The sequence below is a fragment of the Pieris rapae genome, chromosome 6 (assembly GCF_905147795.1).
Source record: "Pieris rapae chromosome 6, ilPieRapa1.1, whole genome shotgun sequence".
Classification (NCBI taxonomy): Eukaryota; Metazoa; Arthropoda; class Insecta; order Lepidoptera; family Pieridae; genus Pieris; species Pieris rapae.
This window is the reverse complement of record NC_059514.1, coordinates 3,522,853-3,545,832: the sequence shown is the minus strand read 5'-3', so window position 1 is coordinate 3,545,832 and position 22,980 is coordinate 3,522,853. Positions and strand designations below refer to the sequence as shown.

Below are 22,980 nucleotides of genomic sequence, written 5' to 3'. Positions count from 1 at the left end.
TTTTGGAAATAAACCTATAAAAATTGTAGTTATAACCTAATTAAAGAACATAAAACAAAACACAATTTGCATATAGTAGATGGCAAATTGATTGTAGGAATTAATTGAAAAATCTATTTATTTGTATTTTACGATAGGGTAAACAAATAACAAATTTTACTGTAGTTATAATTTGTCGTATATCACATCTTTAATGAGAGAAGCAATAATCTTCCTATAACGTGCTTAAATTATAAGCGGAGAGCAATATAGCCGCTGATTTAGTGGCATTAAGAGGAAACATTAGCAATGAACAATTTATATATCGTTCGCCAAATGCTAAGCGTCGAAATTGTTGAATTCTAGTGAATTTATAATTTTTAGCAACTGGCTCTCGAGTTGGAAGTTTGAAGTGACAGATCAAAAGCGCATCTCCGGGTTTCAATTTACGGATTGCATATTGATAATTTATCGTTTATTTTAAATTAATTAAATTAGACTATTTCTTACATAATGTTATTAAAGTACACCACATAATTTTCTTCAGCGTAAGTTCATCATCTCATTAAATGATAAAACTATATTAGTTTTAATACGCTTTAAGGGTTAATTAAAAAATTAAAGGGGGTCTTGAATTTTTTATCCGCTTATTACTGTGATACCATTTTTTTGTAAGATATATATTTTATATTTGAAATCACACGGCTCAAATATAAGAGTTTTTTGACTTTTGAAGTTTGACTTTGCTTTTGTTTTTATTTGGGCCGTAACGTTCAATTGCACAGGCAAATAAAAGATTTAAGCTGGCCCCTGGTAGGTACTGGTGAAACCAGCTCAACGAATAATAAATATACCAATACAATGAGGAAATGCCGCCAGTGTAACACTGTCTCAGAGACCAAACTTTAAAATTAAATTGGTTTTAATTTTCTATTAATTTTTATATTAAGTATTATTATTTTAAGAATTTCATCTAATAAATTAATTTTGATATTTATTTTATTCTTCTAAAAATGGGATCAGAAAGAATATTTATTTATACGTAGCAAAAAAATATAAGTATATCATACTTCCCCGTTACTTACAAATGATTTTTCTATTTTTTTCTAGATTCAAAGCTAATAAAACGCAAGAAGTCAACAGATGATGTCCGATCACCCCTTGGTGGCGAAGGATCCATGACAAGTGAAGAAGGAGAGGATGCAGGTGTTGGTAGACGCAAGAAGGCAAGAACCACTTTCACTGGACGACAGATCTTTGAGCTGGAGAAGTTGTTCGAGGTTAAGAAATATTTGTCGTCAGGCGAGAGAGCAGATATGGCGAAACTTCTTAATGTGACTGAGACACAGGTGAGAGTATTAATAATTTTTGGATATTTATGTGTTTCTTATTCTTTTTCTATTTATGAGGTTTTTAGCAGCCACTTTGAATAAAGTCATAACCGCCGCCCATGGACACCTGCAACGCCGTCAGCAAGCGGGCGTGTTGCCGACCTTAATTAAAACGCAGTTTACGGATAAAACGACAAAACACGAATATCCTTTTAACCCAAAATAATACTTGTTTAGTCTGCAATCGAAATTTCGGTTCAGTCACTAATAATTCATATAAGATATATAACGCTAATTGAATTCAAGATGCCAAAGGAATTATGTCCCTTAGCACGTCATTCTCGAAGCATGTCATTCGTGCAGACAATTAAATAATGAATTATAAATATAATCGCGGTGATAATGAGCATATCTATCAGTGAGCGTAAACACACGGACTAATTACTTAATGGTTCGTCACCTCGTTCGGCCTTTCTCGGAAATTTAACCAAATTAAACGCTTATGAAGCGTGCACAGCTTAAGGGATGAAATACAGCGTTTATAACCTATATAAAGTAATTCAATGTATATTTGGAATCATAATTGTTTTATAGGTGTACCAACAGTGTGTGTTAGGTTACAAACATAAATGGTAGTTTGAGTTTTTAAATAAATTTTAGTCTCCGATTTTTAAATCAAAATCTGATACCATTACCATATACCATTTCGATATTGTCAGCGTATTATTGGCGATCTAATTAAACATTAAAAAATATTCGACAAGCAAATAAAATAATGTAAATTAAACGCTACCGCCTATAACCTGTATATCGTGGAGCTCTCAAAAGATAATTATACAATCACCAAGGTGGCAGTCCCCCGCGACGAGGCACATCTGGAGGCACTAATTAAAGACACCAGCACACGAGACAATCTCACAGCTAAGCGGTTTACACTGGATTTGGTATTTTATTATTTAAGTGTTTTTCTAGAAGCCATCCGCAACTTCTAGTAGTTACACTGACAATCAATCAATAAACTATTCACGATTATCTAAATTTTATATAATCTGTCATACTCTCTTGTGAAACTCTATGTTTTTTCTGCTTGGTAAAGTAATTAAAAGAAAAATGAAACCTAGCTTTTTGAGCGTTTTTTCGAGTATTTTAGCCTTAACTATCTTACTTATACTAACAAAGGGCTGATTTAAAAGTCTATCAATTGAATGCGTCGCTGTTTTCTCGGTGACCCCACTGAGGGGAACTTATAAATGTTGTCTTTAGGAAAAAGGGCGTTATAAAAAATAATAATATGATAGAATAAAGATTAGTGTCTTTATTCTATCATATTATTATTATTGCTGATAAATAAATGGAATTTGTTAATAATAATGCTTTACAAGTGTACTAAACTACATTACTAGTGTTAGAAGTAATAAGAAACAAAGTGATCATTTTGTTTCTACTTAATGCGTTGCTAGGCAACCATTAGAACCATAACAAACATCAGTCATAAACAAAAGGAGACAAATAAAATGTGACTCGGTGTCGCTTTCATTAATTTAAATAATTTATATTGTCATATTTTTATCATTTCTTTCTGTTTCGGTAAGTTTATATATTAGTGTCCTTATTTATATTAAGAATTACATTTTTTTATATTATGGTTAATACTATTTTTTTGTATTATAAATTAGGTTTCACTCTTGTGAATCCACAATTATTATATTTTTTTTTAATTTTATCTAATAAGGGTCGCCTCGAAGGGATCGTTTAGTAACGATAAGTCACTATATATTTTTTTAATGTTTATATTCAATTGGATGAAAAAATTATGATTATTAAGTTTTGGATGTGTCCTAAAGACAGTTCCAAACCTTATTTATTATTTATTAACACTTCGTTGCATTACATAAAAGGAAAATATTAAACATAATTGAATGACAAGCAACTGGCGGCCTTATCGCTTTAGTGCGATTACTTCCAGACAACCACTGTGAAAGGAAAAAACCACTATGAGTATATTACATAACTTAATAATCTGCAGTTCCACAGAAAAATAATAATATGTATAAAAAACAGCGAACCTGTAAGACAAATTCAATCCACCACCACATTCACTCCGCTCTACGAGCCAAATAGTGTCTCAGCCTCTAAAATGAGAATCTTCTACCCTCTATGACGTGTGTCACTTTCCACCACTTGCAGACCGGCAGCTGCAGCAGGTCCTCCACTCTGTTAAACCAGCGCATTCTACGCAAGAGATCAATAAGAAGAGACAAATAAGAAGTACAATTTATGGAATTTAAAATTCCGTTTGATTTTTCTCGAATTCATTCAGTAATAATATTACGATATTTTCATTAGTGTTCAGATGTATGGTCCGTAATAATTGTAATTACAAACGCGTTTTATTATGTATTTTAACGTCCGATAATGAAAATAAATATAACTATCACCTTATAATGGCAAGATAAACATTTCAATAGTTCCCCAATGCGACGATAAGGGTCACGTGTTTGCGTCCCAATTTGGGAGTCAATTAACGCCGGACGAGCGACAAAAACCCAAACGAAGCTACGGGGAATCGATTTTAAGCCTATTGGATAGAACAATCTTATTCATTTGCATGATAGGGGATTGTCCATGCAGAATTTAGTGCGTGAAATTGCGAAATAAGTTCAACGTACACTGTCAAAGGGACCAAACTTTTTAAATTTGTTTTAATTTTTAAATATTGTTATGACTTAACATTTAAATTTGTTAACATTAGGTGACCCTCCTGCTCTTTTGCCCCCTGTTCTATAAAAAAAAGACTACGAACGTTAATTGTACAATGTAGATAGTGTATATTTATTTATTTATTAACACTTTGTTACATTAAAATATAAAAATTGAACATAGTTAAATGAAAAGGAGAGCAACTGGCGGCCTTATCGATTTCGAGCGATCTCTTCCAGGCAAACACTATTTGTGTGTTGGATTAAAATAAATGATTTTATTGCTGAGTGTTATAATTGGTTTAGGCTAGCGTCATTTAGATTATTGGATTTATTACATTAACATTAGAGCTGCGTTGGAAAAGTTTCGTGCGACTCTCATCCCAGGTCGTAGGTTTGTTCTCCAGAATCAAATATAAAATTTAACACATACGCACATTTAACACACTCTTACGGTATGTACATGCTTTAGAGTTTAGACCCAAAAATAGTCCGCTATAGACGGCTGACCCTACTTACCTATTAAGTATCATAAATTATCACAGTATTATTACAGAAATTTAAAAAAATAAAAAACATATGTGCAATTCACACATGGTAGAAGTGAAACCTTCAAAAACAAAGTTTTTATAATTAATCAAATATAAATTAATCATTTTCCGCTATCGAAATGTGTGTGTTTTTTAAAAACAGTATATTTTAATGATACATTTTAATATAAATCTTTAATTTGGCAAAAACTAAAACAACGAAAGTTTTAAATTCGATCAAATGAAAAAGCGGCAGTAAAAAGAGGCTGTATCTTCCTGTTTCATTTTCTCCCACGTTAAATCTTATGAATTGATGTTTCTGTCTCTCTTTACCGCTGCATCCGGTTTGAAATCACGACGATTCTAAAGAAGTTTATCTATCTCATTTCCTCCCACGTTAAATCATATGAATTAATGTTTCTGTCTCTTTTTACTGTCGCTTTTCCGTTGCATCCGGTTTGAAATCACAACGATTCTAAAGAAGTTTCACTTCAAAAAATGTAAGAGAAACACGAGGCCTAGAAGGTTGAAGCGCCACTGGTTATTTAGGTTATCACTGCCCAATAACGAAAAATTTAACGAATCAAAACCTTCGTTAGCGGATTGGGTTGATGCACTGTTCTTTTGATATGTAATATTCTATTTAAGACGTTGAATACGGCTATTCAATAGCCGATGATCAGGCGGTTGCTTTGCCCAAAATTTCCTGGGGATTATGAGGAAAATATTTAAAATATGTTAATTAGGTTGTCAAAACAGTTAACGGCCATCTTTTGCTAAGCGAGTATTGTAAGTGTTAATAATGTTTGTCTACTTAATAAATAAATGAATAGAAAAATGAAACAGATTTTAGAGGAAGAAATTTGCGTATATAACCTTTATTTTCGTCTTACTTGTAAGAACAAAGGGGTGATTTAAAAGTCTATCGATTAAATGAGTCGCTTTTTCTCGTTGACCCCAGTGAGGGGACCCCATAATTGTCTGTTGGAAAAAGGGCGTTATAAAATGAAACAATATCATTAACACATTACTGTATTACTGATATATATTGAAATAATGATATTTGATAATTGTTATGATTAAATTGTTGTTGAATTAATATTAGACAACTTATTAACTATATAATTCTCTTTGATAGGAGGGGTAACTGAAATCAAAGTATATTACTAATGTTAAGTAACAAGAAACAAAGTCATCATGTTATGTCCACTTGATGCGTTGCTAGGCTACCATTACGACCATAACACAACATAATGAGTATAAATTATCGTGGGAAAGTTGTTATTCACAGAACATGTACTTATTTTTCCATTTGTCAGAAATATATATCTGAAAAACATAAATTTGACTATTAATATAATATACTCTATACTCACGCCACTGGCTCTGCGACCCAAACTAGTCATGTTCCTCGAAATGAAAATCTTCCTACTCCGCCAATATTCTCCCGCTAATTGCTGGATTTCAGCTGCTGCAGATACTCCTCCAATTTGTCCATCCACCGGTACCTAGCCGTAGATTATAGGCTTATTGTGAAGGAGGCTTACCTGACCCGGTCTAGTTGGCTGAGGTCGGAGACCAGTAGGTCGGCCTAGGTACTGCTGGATCGATATTTCTGCTTACCTTCATACTAACTTCATAAAATGAATACGGCAATATAAAAATCACTATCAAAATATTATTTATTGTTAATATGTGCTAAATTTGTAAGGAAATTTGCCGTTTGCCTTCAAAATTCAAACAGCGTCAACATTCCAAAGTCCAAATACGCTCCTAAAACCGGTATAAACTTAGCTTAGATAAAGTGAGGTAGCAAGTTAATGGGATCATAAATTGACCCTAAATAAATCAATCAGTCGGGCTCATCAAATTTAAATTGAGTCGATGAGGTATTTAAATGAATGACGGCCTATTTAGAAGCTGTAAGGTTAGAGCCCGATTGATGTAAGGGCCCCAATTATTAAGTCTAAGGTTAGATAATAATGGTTAATTTCATTAATAATATAAGAGTTCGGGAAACGTTATGCTATATATATTTATGCTAAAACAGTGAAAATTACCTTAACAATATCTACATTTGTTAATTTATTTTTGTAAGAAGTACGCAGATGAAAGAGCAGTAGAATGTTCTTGACAAAATGAGAATAAATTATATTTATTAATAGTAATCACTCTTATAGTACAAACGTTAAAAAAATGTTTACTTCAATAAGTGTTCTTTTAAATTTTGTATTTGTCGAACCACGCTTACCTTACCTCGGGGCCTCTAATTTTGTATTTGTCGAACCACGTTGAAATATTCGGGGCCTCTAATTTTGTATTTGTCGAACCACGTTGAAATATTCGGGGCTTCTAATTTTGTATTTGTCGAACCACGTTGAAATATTCGGGGCCTCTAATTTTGTATTTGTCGAACCACGTTGAAATATTCGGGGCCTCTAATTTTGCATTTGTCGAACCACGTTGAAATATTCGGGGCCTCTAATTTTGTATTTGTCGAACCACGTTGAAATATTCGGGGCCTCTAATTTTGTATTTGTCGAACCACGTTGAAATATTCGGGGCCTCAATGTGTTTGAATCCTTCCCTGTGGTGGCTATTAAATTTTGATGGATTGTTAGCGGGGCGGCCGGCGACAGCGGCGCATCAAACGAGCGCCGACTCATTAGGTAAAGAAAACACGCTCTAATGTTAATAGTTTTTATTGTTTTTGCTCATTTACATAGTCATGCGTCGTCTAGTTTTATAGTTCCAGAAATCGAGAGTCAATAATAATATAGCAATCTTTATAACAGACTTGATAAATGAATTATCTGTGGTATTGTTTCGGGTTTTAGCTAACAATACAATTTATAAGTATGTAGACATTTTCCACAAGGTGTGATGAATATTGAATTGATGATTGAATATTTCAGTAATTTAGTTTTTTCTTGAACATAAGTTGGCATTTGTTTTAAGTTTTCTTTGTTTATGTATTAATGTACTCAATTGATTTATGTTTATTTTATTTTGTTTATCAATGTAAATCTTCTTTGAATAATGTCTAACGCCCGAACCCATAATTAATCCACAATCTCAGATGTACTATCTAATATTAATCCGTCGATTTGTTATTGACACACTTTTATAAATATTTGTTTAATATCTCAGATGGTCAAAAATGGTTTAAGATAGGTTATTGGGTTTGGGCGTAAGTGTATTAAGTCCATGCTTAAGCTTAAGTGTAAAGAAATAATTAACTGCGCCATAGTTCATCCTCTAGGGTTGCATTTAATTAAATACCGTTTTACGGAATCATTTTAAGATAAGAAATTACTAATTAAAACTTTAAAAAAGAGTTGTTCAATAAGAACCGCAGTCGAGACTCAAGAACAAATCTAAAGACAAGAAAATATTCCGGATGAAAACGTTTAAAGCGAAGTAAAATAAACGCAGAACAGCCCTTAATATTCGCCTATTAACTAAACATAATTAATTTAAATCATCCCGTGCTCTGAAAGGTAGGGAGGTATAATAGGGTTGGCACAATTTATTTTTAAATCAGAGATGATTTTTTTATGACTTATTACTATTTTATATACAACTACTTCCATAGTGCATTTAGACTTGGTTCATACAATTACTGCATATTCTGTGTATGATGAAATGGTTTCAAGCGCGTTCCAAAGCGGCGTTCTTTGTAATTTTCTTTTTACTCCTGTCAAACATGGACACGTAATGCCCGAGAGGGCTCGCGAGTGCGTTGCCGGCCATTTAAGAATTGATACGTTCTTTTTAAGGACCAGGAACGAACTTCAGTGGGCAGCTTATCTAAACTTTATAATTATTAAAATATATGATAAAACTATTCAAATAAATTTAATTTTAATTTAGTCAACCCTAGCAGAGGGGGGTAGTGGGTGCGTGGCGGGCGACGGGGGGTTAACAAAAAGCAACGTTTTAATTTTAGGAAGCCATCCGCAATGGGTAGCTGTGCTTGGATTCCACTTTTGATTTACTCCCTATTATTTTGAATAGAAACACCATTATTTCTTTAGTTCCAAGGACAAATAATGCAATATTACCAAATTAACGCGGTTGGTGAATTTATTAAAGTATTTACTTAGAGAAGTATTAACAATTTAGTAATAGGTCGCGCTAGAATGGTAACACTACAAAAATATATAGAAAATAAATATAGCAATTACTTCTTGCGTTTTCCAATCCGAATAATTTAAAATATATAACATTAGAACTTATTTGGTATGAAATGATTTAAAAAAGAATATGTTTTGAGTATTATTTTAAGTTTTGTTACCCACCACACCCCAAAACTATCTTTTGACTTGATTGCTTGACTTTTGCTTAGAACTATATTTTGTGATATTTATGTAGCATATGTGTTTTTAGCCTTGGTAAAGTCCTAATAGACATCAAAGCATGGTCACCGCATTCCCCACGCGGTGTTATTCTAGACGAAATTAAGTCCCTTTTTTGTCTCCGAATGTTGTTTGACGGATTAAGAAATATGTCTGTTTATGAGTGTCGTAACTCAGAGGTATCTTTTATAGTTAATCCAGAGGAGTAACGATGACAATTTAAATAGGTTTTATTAACGGCGCGGGTAGATTATAAAACGGATGGTTGGTATTTGTAATAACTTCCTTTGAACTTTTAGATTTATTTGAGTGCTCTCAGTGGGGAAGGTATTTTTGATATCTGTGTGTATTTAGCCCGTTCTGAGACATAGTTTTTGTCAATCACGAAATTTACTTTAAGTTGATTTAGATTTAATTGATGAGTAATTAAAACGAAGGAATTAATTATACGCATAATTGAATTTGAATTTCGATCATTTTTGACACAGACTACAACTGTTAAGTATAATATAAATCTTTGTATCACATTTGACATTTGCCATAGACAGGCGTGGAAATTATAATACCTATTTGAAATTAGAACTTTTTTGACACAGACTACAATTGTTTAATAGAGTGATTTTTGAATTTGATAGAACATATTTGAGCCGTCAGTTTCACCATAGTCAGGCGCGGAAATATCCATTAAAGTCAAATAATCGATACGGACTTCAAACACGAGTTAATCGAATTCAGCTATTAAGTACTTACTTTTTTTTAAAAGTGCTAAGAGAAGGCAGTTACACCAAAAATGTGTTCATTACCATGGCAAAAAATCTTTTTGATTTTAGAATATGGCCGTAGTTTAATATGCATAATTGAAATCATTATTGCGCAGCACGTCAATTGTCAAATGTAACTCAAACATTATTCCAATTTAACCATTGCGTTTATTGACGGCATGACTCACTACACACGGTCATCTGCCTCTCTAAAATTTTGGCAAGAGTTTTGAGATTAATGTATATGTATAAAAGTACATTCACTTAAAGGAATATATTAATATTATGTTATTTTATTAATGGGCTTAAAGACTTTAAAAACCATTTCAGATTATGTAGACTATGGAACGTTTACAAATTATTTTCATAGTCAATTGGCAATTGGAACATTCATATTTTTAATATTCATATTTAAATGACATTAGCTTATTGAGAAAATTTAAGGAAAGTGACCTGTGACATCGCGTACTAATAATAATTAAAGCTTCTAAATTGCTAAACAGTACCGCAGTAAGTATACATAAGCTCTTAATTTCCTGAACCCATCCGCGGAGCGCGGGGAACAAATCACACAAATAAACAATCAAATAAAATCACTAAAGCACTCATCGACCACTTAACAGTCAACAAACTTATATTATCACAATTTCCATTTAAATTGAACCGTATCGCGTTGTGTAATAAAGTTCCATTTCGGTATGTTTTAATTGACTGACGGCAGACAATGTATGCAGCAATATCTTTGTGTTTCCAGCACTTATTTAAACGCTAGTGATGTGTATTTGTCGATGTTTATAAAAGATGTTCTTGGAAATGGATATACTAGTTAATCGCGCAAGATTGATATTTCCGTGGGCTTATGTTTCTAAACATCAATAAGAAATTCTTATTATATTGCTATTAACTGGATTCTTGAAATGATATTAGCTAAATTTATCTTAAACGCGTTTAATAATGTAAATATATACGATGACATGCGGGTTGATTTTCATATTAATATGCCGAAGCGCCCCAACACATTGATCAGGAATTCGGGAAACTGGGATTCGAACTGGGAAAATTCGGGGATAGTTGCTAACACAGAAGGCAAGACTACGTGGCCATTCACCAACCAGATGGACCTATCAAGTAAAAGTCATCGTTCTTAAAACACAACCCATCTTCCTTAAAGGACAGAAATCGGTGGAAAGCTAGACGAGACATCAAAGTATATAGGGACATATTAGTTATTACAGGAACTAGTGTTGTGATATGGTATATTTTCATGTATTCTAATATTCCCTTTACATTATGAGTTACCAACTTTTATGATGAAACACTCAGTCCCGGCTTTATATTATTAAATATGAAACAAACTGATATCCAGATTGAGAATTCTGTCAAGCTAGGTCAGGATATACATCCTTCCTTCAAACGTTGAAATTGATTTTCCTATAGTTTTTATGATTATTTTTTTTTATATCTTCGTGTTTATTATATTTTTCTATAAGCACTTGGCACATTAAATTTGTTACCTTTTCATAGTTTTGCTTACATTATCGAAATATTCATGCGGATTCCTAACTTTTAGAAGTTAGTTATAATTAGTCTTTATTTATCCACATCTCATTAACAATTAATGTATAATTTTATTTTTTATCGTCAACATCAAATTTTCCAAATGGATATAGGGATAATGCATCCTGCATGCTGTTAGAACAGTGAGAGAATTATTGAAATCCGTCCAGTAGGTTCAGAGCCCATTCAACGCAAACAAACAATCATATCTTTCCTCTTTACAATATTGGTATAGATATTTTAGCTTCATAATATCGATAATGTTTATCGAAGTCACCCCTGGCCTCGATTCCTTAGTTATGTCAAACCCCCGTCCGCTCAATAAGAGAGAAATAATACGTTACATCAATCGAGTAAGGGAGAAGGAAAGAAAACAATGATATAGGTTTTATGTTCTGTGGGTTAAATTGGTCCTTTAATAAACGGGCCGTACCCTTTCCCTTCAAATTCACGATAAATACCAATTAAAGAGCGTCTCGAATAGTCATTTGTAAGACCTGTTTGCAAATTTATCATTAATGATAAAAGGGTACATGATATAGAATTTATGACGCATTACACCCAGGGATCAAGTATGTGATTCTCAAGTCAGTAGTCAACTGTGTGTTTTAATGCGCACAATTATTAATATGCGAATATTTGTCGGCTCTAGAAGACAATTATTGTACGCGTATGCTGTTTTTTTGTTTTCAATTTTTTTTCACATGTTGGTGCTAAATGTGTTAATGGAATTAATTATTATATACTTAAAATACTTAAACTTGTCACTATATTACGTAAATTAATTAATATCCCTACAAATTACTAACAGTGAATTGTAAATGATGATTTCATGTATTGTGGTAATGATGGGGATGGAAAACGTACAACGTCCTAGTGAACGACACATTCATACATTACAGAGGTATTCATCAGTATTTCGTTTCAGAGCTTTTACACTAAATCAAAGCGCTTCGCGGTTCAAAGTCGAGCGATTACGAACCTGTTACGACTACATTCACTCCATTTCTCGCCAATTATGCCTCCTGTCACACACACTCTCGAAAGCCACAGAGCAAACTCAGCTCAATTACAACTACACAGAGTACATTTCAGTATAACAATACTGTATCAAAATAGAAATGATACTAACCATACAATTATTGCTAAAATGAAATATCGACTATTGAGTGTTGGTATAAGATTGAGTTTGGATTGTCGCTGAGATCAAAGAGCTATGATGTACTTCAAATAATATGAAGCTCGAAAATGGATGTTAAGGGGAAGCTCATTCCGTTACGATCTCTAAGTACTATTTCTGAATGAGTGTCGCATTTTAAATAGGTCGGACGTCGCGGCAGAATTGGTACTCTGCCTCAACGTATCACCTAAATGTTCTCCTTTCATAACTGAGCGGTTTTCAAGGCATACTATGCCGCGCATTACAAATATGTATGTAGTGTAAAACGCACTTGTGAGCCTTCTGGCAGTGTGAGTGTTCATGGGCACGGATATCACTTAACTTATCAGATGAGCATCCTGCCCGCTTGCCCCAGTTATGTAAAAAATATTTTGAGTATATATTCTGACCTTATTTGAAACACTAGCCAAAATAATATTCAACAAAATTCAATTTTTCACTAATCCCAACTGTGTTGTTTAAAAAATCAAAACTAATATAATTTTTGACGTTATGCATAACAGTAACTGCGAGTGATGAAATAACAGCAATTCGGATAAAATATTACATACGATAGACTTATCAATGGTAAAAATATTTTTTTACAATAAATTTAAAATGTATAGTGATATAATCTTTAATTTTGTTACTACTTTAAAAATGTTAACAGAGAAGCATATACCTATAGTTAATCTTTTTGCACCAAATATTAAAAGTGCCACAATACAAAACTAAAACAAGATAAATTAGTACAAAGAAATAACAACAATGAATAGTAAATTAATTCAACAAATAACCTGCCATAATAAAAAATAAGACCTGAATGGCCTGTTATAAAGCAACCCAAACGTCTCTTAAAGTCGTTAACTGTATTGACTTCTGTAATCGACGCAGACAGGCTATTAAATAGAAAAGAGAAGAGAGAGAAAGACAAACATATCTTAAACCATAAGGAAGCTTTGCCTTAACAAATATATTAGTATAGTGTAAGTTAACGCTTGAGCGGCGATACGTTTCACTGTGAATTGGCGCATTGTCGAGGAAGTTGACATTATTGTCTAAGCTTACGACCACTTAACTGCGACTAAATGAATCATAAAGCTATTTTGGTGAATCATGATTTAAACTCGTTCCGTTTAATTCTGCAATTAGTTACGCATTTATAATGATATTGCGAATCACACCCACTTAGAAACCGGTTGGAAAAGGATTTCGTAGAATGGACTTGATTTGTACTAGCAAACGTTTATCCTATCTTCTCTTGGGCTTAGACATTAGCAATTTGTGTAACTCACTATGTTAAGAGATACCGCGAACACTTAATACCAGAGGGCTCTAAGGGCTTGAAGGACCCTAAGCCGTATTGATTCGGAAATACTTCAGTAGCTGGTTATAGCAGTGGTGTGCGTAAATTAATAAAACGCTCAGTTGTGGAACGAAGGATTGAGGTGATACGGGTGGAATTTCGTATTCTTTATTGACAAAGATCTCTCAAACTCAGCTATCTATTAATCGAACAATTCTGAACACTATCCATGGTAAATGTGGTAGAAAGTGCAGAGAGTTGTGCTTCACGGCCGCTTAGTGGCTTAGTGGTTCAGGTAGCACTGAGGTCTGGGAGTAATTAACTGCCTTGTATAAAGTCTTAGAGTTCCAGGAGTGGAGCCTTACACATTCAGTACAAGGATTTTCATGAAGTCACGTCACCTTAAGTAAGCCTTTTGTTCTTGTTTAATGGTTTTGAAACAAACCTTCACAGTAAGGTTGGTATCTACGGACAACCGTTAGTTAGTAAAATGATCCCCAAAGAGTAGTCGCCATAATACACATCGCTAAGGATTAACTTAGCACAGATTCTCCCTTCATCTTGTGGAATCACGATCTATTATTCATTCGTAGGGTTGTCACTTTTATACTTTTAATTATATTTTTCTAAAATTTATATAACTACTAGCGGACCCAAAATATTTAATAAGAAAGAGTGAATCGTAAGATTCTTATCAATATTGACATCAAATGTTATATTTATTGTTATGTGTTGTGTATGTGTTCTATAAAATAAGAACATATCGAACTGTGTTATATAGTTTATTTATTTTTAACAAATAAACAATTTATACTATAAACTATTATCTGGTTTCAACATTATAACAACCGTGATAAAACTTAGGAAATACTTTTATCAAGAGTTTTTTGGACTGCAATATATAAAATTAAGTAGCAAGTCGAGTTTGCCAACCCTAACGGGGGTTAATTAGCGCCCTCCGGGTCCCTTCAGTGTTCCCTCTACAGTATACAATAACGATGCAGCTACGGGCTACAACCTTTAATATTTTCCTATTCTTTTTACCTATTTCAAACGTTTCTTATCTTTATTATATTTATCTTCTCTTTGGTAAGAGTAATTATCAAATGTTTTTACTTAATTTTGACTTTTCATTAAAATGTCTTAAGCCACGGTATCTGTGAATATTTGGTAGAAATTTTGATCAGTACACGAATTTATTACTAAAAAATAAATTATCTAAATCTATGAATATAATAAATAAGTTTGGCTTTTAAATGTACCTATCTGGACCAGAAAGAGCAATGTGGACTTTCTGCTTGCGAGGAATCTGGTAAAATCCACGGCGTACCTGCCTTAGCTTAGATAAAAAGCAAAAAAAATCTGTACAATAAACATAGTAAAATTTGATGGTTGTATTTATTTATAATAGCTTGCCGTCGCTCGGCACACTGATACATTGGTATAAGAAAAATAAAATAAATATAGTTTTTAATATGACAAGCACTTATAGGCAAATAACATACACGAGGAAATAATGAAAAAAATTGATTTTAAAGTGTGAGGGGACTAACTATGGATATACCAGACCCAGCTCGTTTATCAGAATGCTGAATCTGGTCATCGGTGAGTTTTGGACAAATCGCATCCTTCGGAAAGGAGGGACAAATGGAATTATATAAATACATAGCTCCAACTTTTTTCCATAGAACATACATAGGTACATCTTTTGTTTTCAGTTAGATTTAAATAAAATTATTTTACGGTATCTGGTACTTAAATAAAAGTATTTTAAATAAATATTAAAATAACATCTACCTATAAACTACGTAAATGTATTACACTTTCCCGATAATAATTAATACAAAAATGAATAGATGGATTATTCTCAATCCATAAACAAATGTCTTGCCATCATATCCTAACTCTTTCAATATAAATTATAACTCAAATAAATTATACCCAATATTACACGTCTTAAAATGTCATCGGGATAATTTTTACTTAAAACCCAAGCAAGAATACAACATATTTCCAAGAAACATCAAAGAAAGCTAAAAACTCGTGCGCATGTTAATCGCCTATCAAAACATTATCGGGGTGAGGCGTACGATGAAATGCAATTTGTGTCCACTCATAAATTGAGCGCGTATTGTTGGGCACGCGCATACAAAAAGCGAAACGATGTCTTCGTTTCTACTCTTTGTGCTTTTATCGCGCAAATATAAAGATATACGACTCCAGGTGGAGTATGCAGTACTTAAACAAAAGTATAGCATTGCTGCTGTCACTTTAACAAAAATTAAATAAATAATACTTAATTAAAACTTTATTTACGAAAGAAATATGGTTGTGACAATATTCATCTACCCACACGGGAGCCCCTGTGTTGCGGGTTGATTACAATTAATTCGTGGTTGGTACACATTTAAAACATTTTTTTAAAGTTAGTTTACTATTAATCAAACAAAATTCAAATCAAAAAAAGTTTGAGTGAATGTGTGTGTGTATGTATTGGAGAGTGTAGATAAGCGTTTTTTGAATATCAAAATACGTAGAATCGAAATCCAATTTGGCGTTTTTTGTGTTTTGTTAGTTTATATCTGGATAAGCGATACGACTACATAGCATGTCTTTGTATAATATCCTCCGATACTCCCGGGAACGCACTGCAACTGACTGACAGGCATTGCTAAATGCTTATGCATCTATTCTAGCACTGAAGGGGATCTCCAAGCTCATCAGACGTCAAAACCCAAGACGGAACACAAAAATCCAACCGTATCACCTCTATGTCCATCGTTCCACAACTCAGAAATTCTTAAGGCAGTTTTACCGATAGCATGCTCAGTTTTATAAGTTTCAGTTTATAGCGGCACTTAAAATATGTTGTCAAAATTAATTTATTCTTGTATTGTCTGTTATGTCTGCCACATATTATTTTTCAACCTCTTTATATTTTTATTATAGCAAGTAAAACTTCTTTTCTTCCGAATGCGTGTTTATCAAAACATATAAACCATCAAAAATACGTAATTTCGTTAAGAAAAATGCACGTCATTTAAGATCCGAAGTCGCTGGAAAACATACCTAAGGATTTCTCATTTTCAGTAAAAGATTATCAAAACATCTTTCAGTAACATACGATCATTAGCAATCGGGTTGATACAGAATTAAGATCGAAAATATCACTAATTCCTGTGAAGTCATTTTTCAGTATGTCGACACCAAAACATCGTTCCAACGCGACAGTTTCTCAGAACGAATAGCATAGATTTAATGTGAATTTCACTTATTTTTGTATTACAAGATCTTTGGTATTAAGCGTTATTCAAAAGAAAGTTGATATTTAACTATAGAGGTTTTGATGATTCTATTGGCAATGGGATCCAGTATTATGTATAGCAGCGGTTCCAGTGTGAAATTGAGCCTAAACGGGATAATGATTGAATATAAACCATATATTATGTTTAAGTTAACCATAGATTATATGATATGATGACATTTCTTATTCTGTGCAAAATCAAGCTGTCAGACACATCAATTATGTACTTAAGTAATAAATTAAACGATCAAAGCCTACTTAAAGATCCAAGAACAAATAGCATTAAAATTGAAGCGTGAAATTGATACGTCATTATTGAAATTTTCATAATTCAGGCAATGCATACGCGATCCAGTGCTATGTATGGAATCCTTAGCAGCGCTACGTGGGGATAATTGGAAATTATTGGGACCATAGGTTTTGCGAAAAGGAATCGTTTTTCGAATTGACATGTCGTAATGTTAGCTATTGAAGTATAAAATATTTGTAATTCAAATTTAGAACGAACCAAATACTTACAGAACAAATGAAAAGCCTATTTAAAGAACCAAGAACAAAGAGCATCGAAACTGAAACGTGAAATTGATACTCATTTTGTCGTCCGTATAATGCTTCACGAGTCCCTCGGTTCAATCGTAATTGATCTTGGCCGAGTGCATGATAACGCACGTTTGACGCTCGACGCAGCTCTCACTTTCCGATGACGTGTCGTTTTAATTGTCTTCTGTTTTATTCAGACGACCGAGGGAATATCTTTTTGATGTACACATTTTGAATTATATTGCGAACGTTGAAGTAAGATGTGGCCAGCGGATTTTGGTACCTATTCTCGCTAAAATTAAGTTATTTTAAAATCCAGCCAGTTGTATTCTAAGGGTCTGTTTCACAATGTCCGGATAGGTTCCAAATAAGCTATTCATTACTTATTTGTAGGATAAACAGTATTTTTGCGTTGTCGACTGTCAGATAGCGCTATTCGTCATGAAATACGGAGCATCTTATTCGGAACTTTTATCTCTCACATAATTTATGTGTTGCATAGCTATTTGGCACTTTATCCATACATTGTGACACAGGCCCTAAGTCTTCTATATCAGGACTTGCCAATTAGCGGCCTTTATCGGGAAACCAACACATATAAGTTCTTTTGTTTTACTCCATAGTTAGTAAAACTATGTTATTTTTAACACATTCCAAACTAACCACAAGCACATAGCATTCAAATAGTCATACATCAATATATATGTTTGGATATTTGTCCGCGTTCCCGATCACCGCAGTGCTGTGATTGACATGCGGTTGTTGGGTTATATCGCATATTATTACCAACATCTGAACATAATTGCGTCACGTACATATAATGTATATAGAGATATAGGTTTTAACAAAAAATCATAATTTGGAGACAATTTATCTTTATATATATAAGTGTTATGAACCATTTATTTCGCTTATAAATTTTCTCAAAATGCTGATAGCTATGAAATGTCTTATAAAAAATTAAAAAAAAAATTAAACTACTATAAAATAACAATCACAAAACTATAGTTATACAAAATAACCATTTGGCAGTGAATAAATAACTCATTAGACATCGTTTATAAAATTTTAAATATCACTTAACTTCGGGCATCGTTGGATCGAATTATACAGAATCGATAAGGCGAATCGATAAGATAGCCATCTCGACAAGCGACCACCAACGAGGCATTTGCATAAAAATCCCACCAATGCCTTAATTGATTGTTAAATTCTATTGGTTAACAATTAACGCGATTTATTTTGACGCTGATCCTTGTACGTAGATTGCCTTACTGTTAGAACAATTTATATAATTAAACTTTAATCTGTGTGATTGAATTTAAATTTTTATATTCAGAACAATGGAAGAGGTTATGATAAGCTTGAGTATAAAGCTATGTTTTATAGGACACCCATTATGCTTGAAAAAAAAAGGTCAACAACGGACAAGAGATATATATAATATAAAATATAAGATGTTTTTGATATACAAAAAAAAAAAACGGCTCATAGCGCTAAGTCTCGACTTAGACGAATTGCTTTTAGCTTAATATTGTGCATGTATAGCGTGTTGCAATGATATACCTACATGGTGTTTCATGCTATAGTGTCGAAAAGAGATCAACGAATCGAGACGACACAAAATTATAAGCTGACTATTAAAATACGCGAAGTCGCTGTTAGCAGAGTTATAATTGAATAATCATTTAATAGCTAAATAAGTTTTATTGTTTGCAGAGATTACAATTCGTACCCATGGTAGCGTAGTTCGCAAAAGAACCACAGACTACACAATATAGACAAAGTAGACGACGCGCCAAATTTATTACTAACAGACGCATTTTGGACAGGTTTAGCGTCATCATCGATACGACTTGTTGCAGTTTTTAATGATGGGAAAAATTCAAGGCAAGGTGTCGGAATTCGTTGCGGAACGTACGGGAGTGGATCGGCAACATATCCACCGTTCCTTGGTGACGACTTCCTTAGACTAGCGCAAGATCAGATAGTGAACGGGCCAATCATAGACAATAAACTAGCACCTGAAGAAGAAGAAAAATAATTATGATATATCAATGAGTAAGGTATTATATATCCTACTAATTGTTTAGGGCCTCAGAATTATTATCCGACTGATTTACTTGATATAAATAAATTATAATGTATAAGCAATAGGTATAGCGTTCTCTTCTGCCAGCTTCTTTTAATATTAATTTGCTTCTATATATCTTACATAATATAAAGGCTAGATAGATGGAGAGCTAGTCATTTCAAGTCGATGTAAATTGGTAATACCGTCGTTGTAAGTATAATATTAACTTAGTGTTTCAAAAAACCATTTATTTTTTTATCCTTAGACTCTCATGTCATGTGACTGGTATAATCTAATGAAGTAAGGACTTATGATCATTATTGTAACGATCATTGACGAAATTATACATTTTATTAGTTTTTTGTAACGTTTGGCTCTCTGGACATACGAGAGCATCATTCTAAAGCGAGGATTTGTAGTTACCATAACTAATTATTTTTTAAAGAAAATAACTGATTATATGTAAGTATGTCTCCGCATTCAACATTTGCTCAAACGGTGAAGGAAAACATCGTGAGGAAACCGACATGTCTTAAACCCAAAAAAGTCGACGGCGTGTGTCAGGCACTGGAGTCTGATCACCTTGCCTATTAGATTTAAAAATGATCATGAAACAGATTCAGAAATCTGAGGCCAAGACCAAAAGAGGTTGTAGCGCCACTGATTTATTTTATATGTATGTTATATATGTTGTATCCAAAACCACGTACGGCTAATATGAGCCACTGGAGGATGGCTCAATTATATATATTTTTTTTAATTCGATTCTTACTTAAACTATAGCTGTTTTGTAACGTATTGTATATTTTTTTAGTCTCAGATTAAACTATCGTCTTTTTTATTTTATTTAGCTAGCCAACAGCTTTTATAAAAAAAAAACAAAAAATATTTTTACAATTTTAAAATGTACTTTGTAAACAAGATTTGTCTCATCTTTCACCTAAATATATTGCGGAATGGGCTCTTTGATCTTTATTAAATTATATTAATCCTCCCAAACGTATTAAGCTGTCCCAAAAATGTTTCATCACCTCATTCTAAAATTCCTCAACATTCAACACAGGTGTAACTGTCGCAAGAAAGTGTCTTTGAACTACGCAGGCAATTTATCTTGAAACATTATTAACGACACGATGACGTATGCACCGAAATATTATGACGTTATTTCTTAAAGCCCATCCCACTTGATAAGCTGCCAAATTGTTATTTTCACTAGACTGACCAATCAGAAAGGAGAACACCGATGGCCTAGAACTGCTCAGCCAATCGACGTGCGATGTGATATGCCCACGCGCACGTATCGTTTGCAATTCAATTAGGCGGTTATTAGACTACCGGTTCAAGTGATTTGGGGTTTATTATCTACATAATTATACACTATAAATACGGACTGTAAACATATAATAGATTTGATGACATAAAGAATATGATGTTTCTTAGATAAAAATAATTGTCAAATTCAGGTTTAGTGACAAATGTTTATGAACACTTATTATATTATACATTTAAGTTTGTTAGTTTCTTTTATTTATTTAAAAGCTTGTCAACGCACGCCTAACACTGGTACAAGAATAATACAGTGACAAGTAGGTATTTATAGGCAAACACGACCTTTTTATTGTTCTGTGTATATTACCTATGTAAAATACACAGAACAATAAAAAAATGTATTTTTTCTTTTACCAATTTTCTCGGCGCTGTATCTGTTTCATGATGGTTAATCTAGACACACGCCGTCGACTTTTTGTCTGGCAAGCCGTTCCTTTTCCATCACCGTTCGAGCTAATGTTAAATGCGCTCATATAAAGATAGTCAATTGGTGGACAGCCGGGGATCGATCCTACACCCTCAGAGATGAGAGTCGCACGCTGAAGCTAGCAACTAGCCGAAAAAATAAATTAATGTGTAGATTAATTCGGCAAATATGTAGCTATTAATTAACAGGGTGGCTATTTTTATTTAAGTGATTTATCGTATTACAATAACATACAAATTATACGAAATTACAGCATATAGACGCTTTAGAACCTTCTTACAAATATACGCAAGGTGTTATTTGATAGAACACTCAAAAGTACATATAATTTGGTTTGGTGCCAATATCTCTTCATATTTATGAGCAAAAGTTGCATAACGTACTTGATGTAATTTTGTAATGTTGATTATAGAATTCGTCAAATCCCGTATCAGCCATATATTACATTAATATACAGTATACATATGATGAATGCCTTATTAGTTTAAATCTCCTGTCTCTTCATTTATCTTGGATCTTCGACATCCTGGCTGATTTGGTATATTTTAATTCTTTAGCGCTGCGTAGATACCTGGGCGTTCTCTGAATCTTCTATCGCATGGGGACTGTTCCAAAGAACTTTTCGGAACCTGCGGCTAAATTTCATCCTCAGACGTTAAGACTGAATTCAATATTCCACCATTATGTATAAATATATATTTAGTATAACATCCTTTTTTATATATCATATCAATTATGTTAGCTGTAGAGTTGAAAAAAACAAATTAAAAAAACTAAGCTTAGATTAAGCAATTCCCAGTTAATACAATAATGTAATGATTGACTTATAAATTTCATTATGTTCAAACCTTTGATTCAGACTCAGATCAGATAAATATTTAACGTCGGCAACCTTGAATTGAGCAATCCATCTCGGATTGCTCAATTTAAGCTCTTTTAAAATGTAAACGAAAATGTGTGGCGCCACCTCTTAAAAATCTATGATAATATGTAATCCGTAATATCAATAATCCGTTTCTTGGTAAGCCAATATCCTTAACATTGTATTTTATTCGTTTCTAAAGTGGCTTAAATTCATATAATAAAAATAGAAGTATGAGCCAAAAATATTGCAACATATGTAATGTTCCTAATATATGTAAATGTAAATAATGTAAATTCCTGGCTTGACCAAAATTGTTTATTATAGCGTACAACGATAATGTTGTAACAGACTATAGAGTATTTCAAAATGTAATGATTTCTGGCTCCAATAACAGCGGTTTAAAATAATGATCAGCTCATTAAGCTGTAATGCCTAAAATATTAATATTTAATACAATGCCTTTGTGCTGGCGCCGCAATATCGACAATTTGTTTTAAATTATACGTTTTTGCTATTTGCTTTTAATTAGGTATTGATTTATGTGGTTATCAATATGACACGGCCTGGATTTGCTAATCTGTGTAAAACTGTTGACAGCTCGAGGTGCCATGACAGTTTTTCAAATTTCAAAGTTTCTTAGGCGATTATATATGGTAAAATTTTATCTGTGTGTTTTGGTCCTTTGTATGATCAACGCAACTATTTACTGTAAATAATATTTGCAGTCCTGAATGGACGCTACCGCGAAAGAGTCCAGAAGG

The 22,980-nt window shown here is 32.9% G+C and overlaps 1 protein-coding gene across 1 annotated transcript in view; it reads left to right on the top strand.

Annotated features, from left to right (window-relative positions):
• Positions 1–22,980, top strand: part of LOC110995728 (paired box protein 6 homolog) — a 49,748-nt gene that overhangs the window by 16,394 nt on the left and 10,374 nt on the right. The window contains exon 3 of the mRNA XM_022263019.2: positions 1,090–1,328. Coding sequence (XP_022118711.2) covers positions 1,090–1,328 — 239 coding nt within the window. The remainder of the gene's footprint in view (positions 1–1,089; positions 1,329–22,980) is intronic.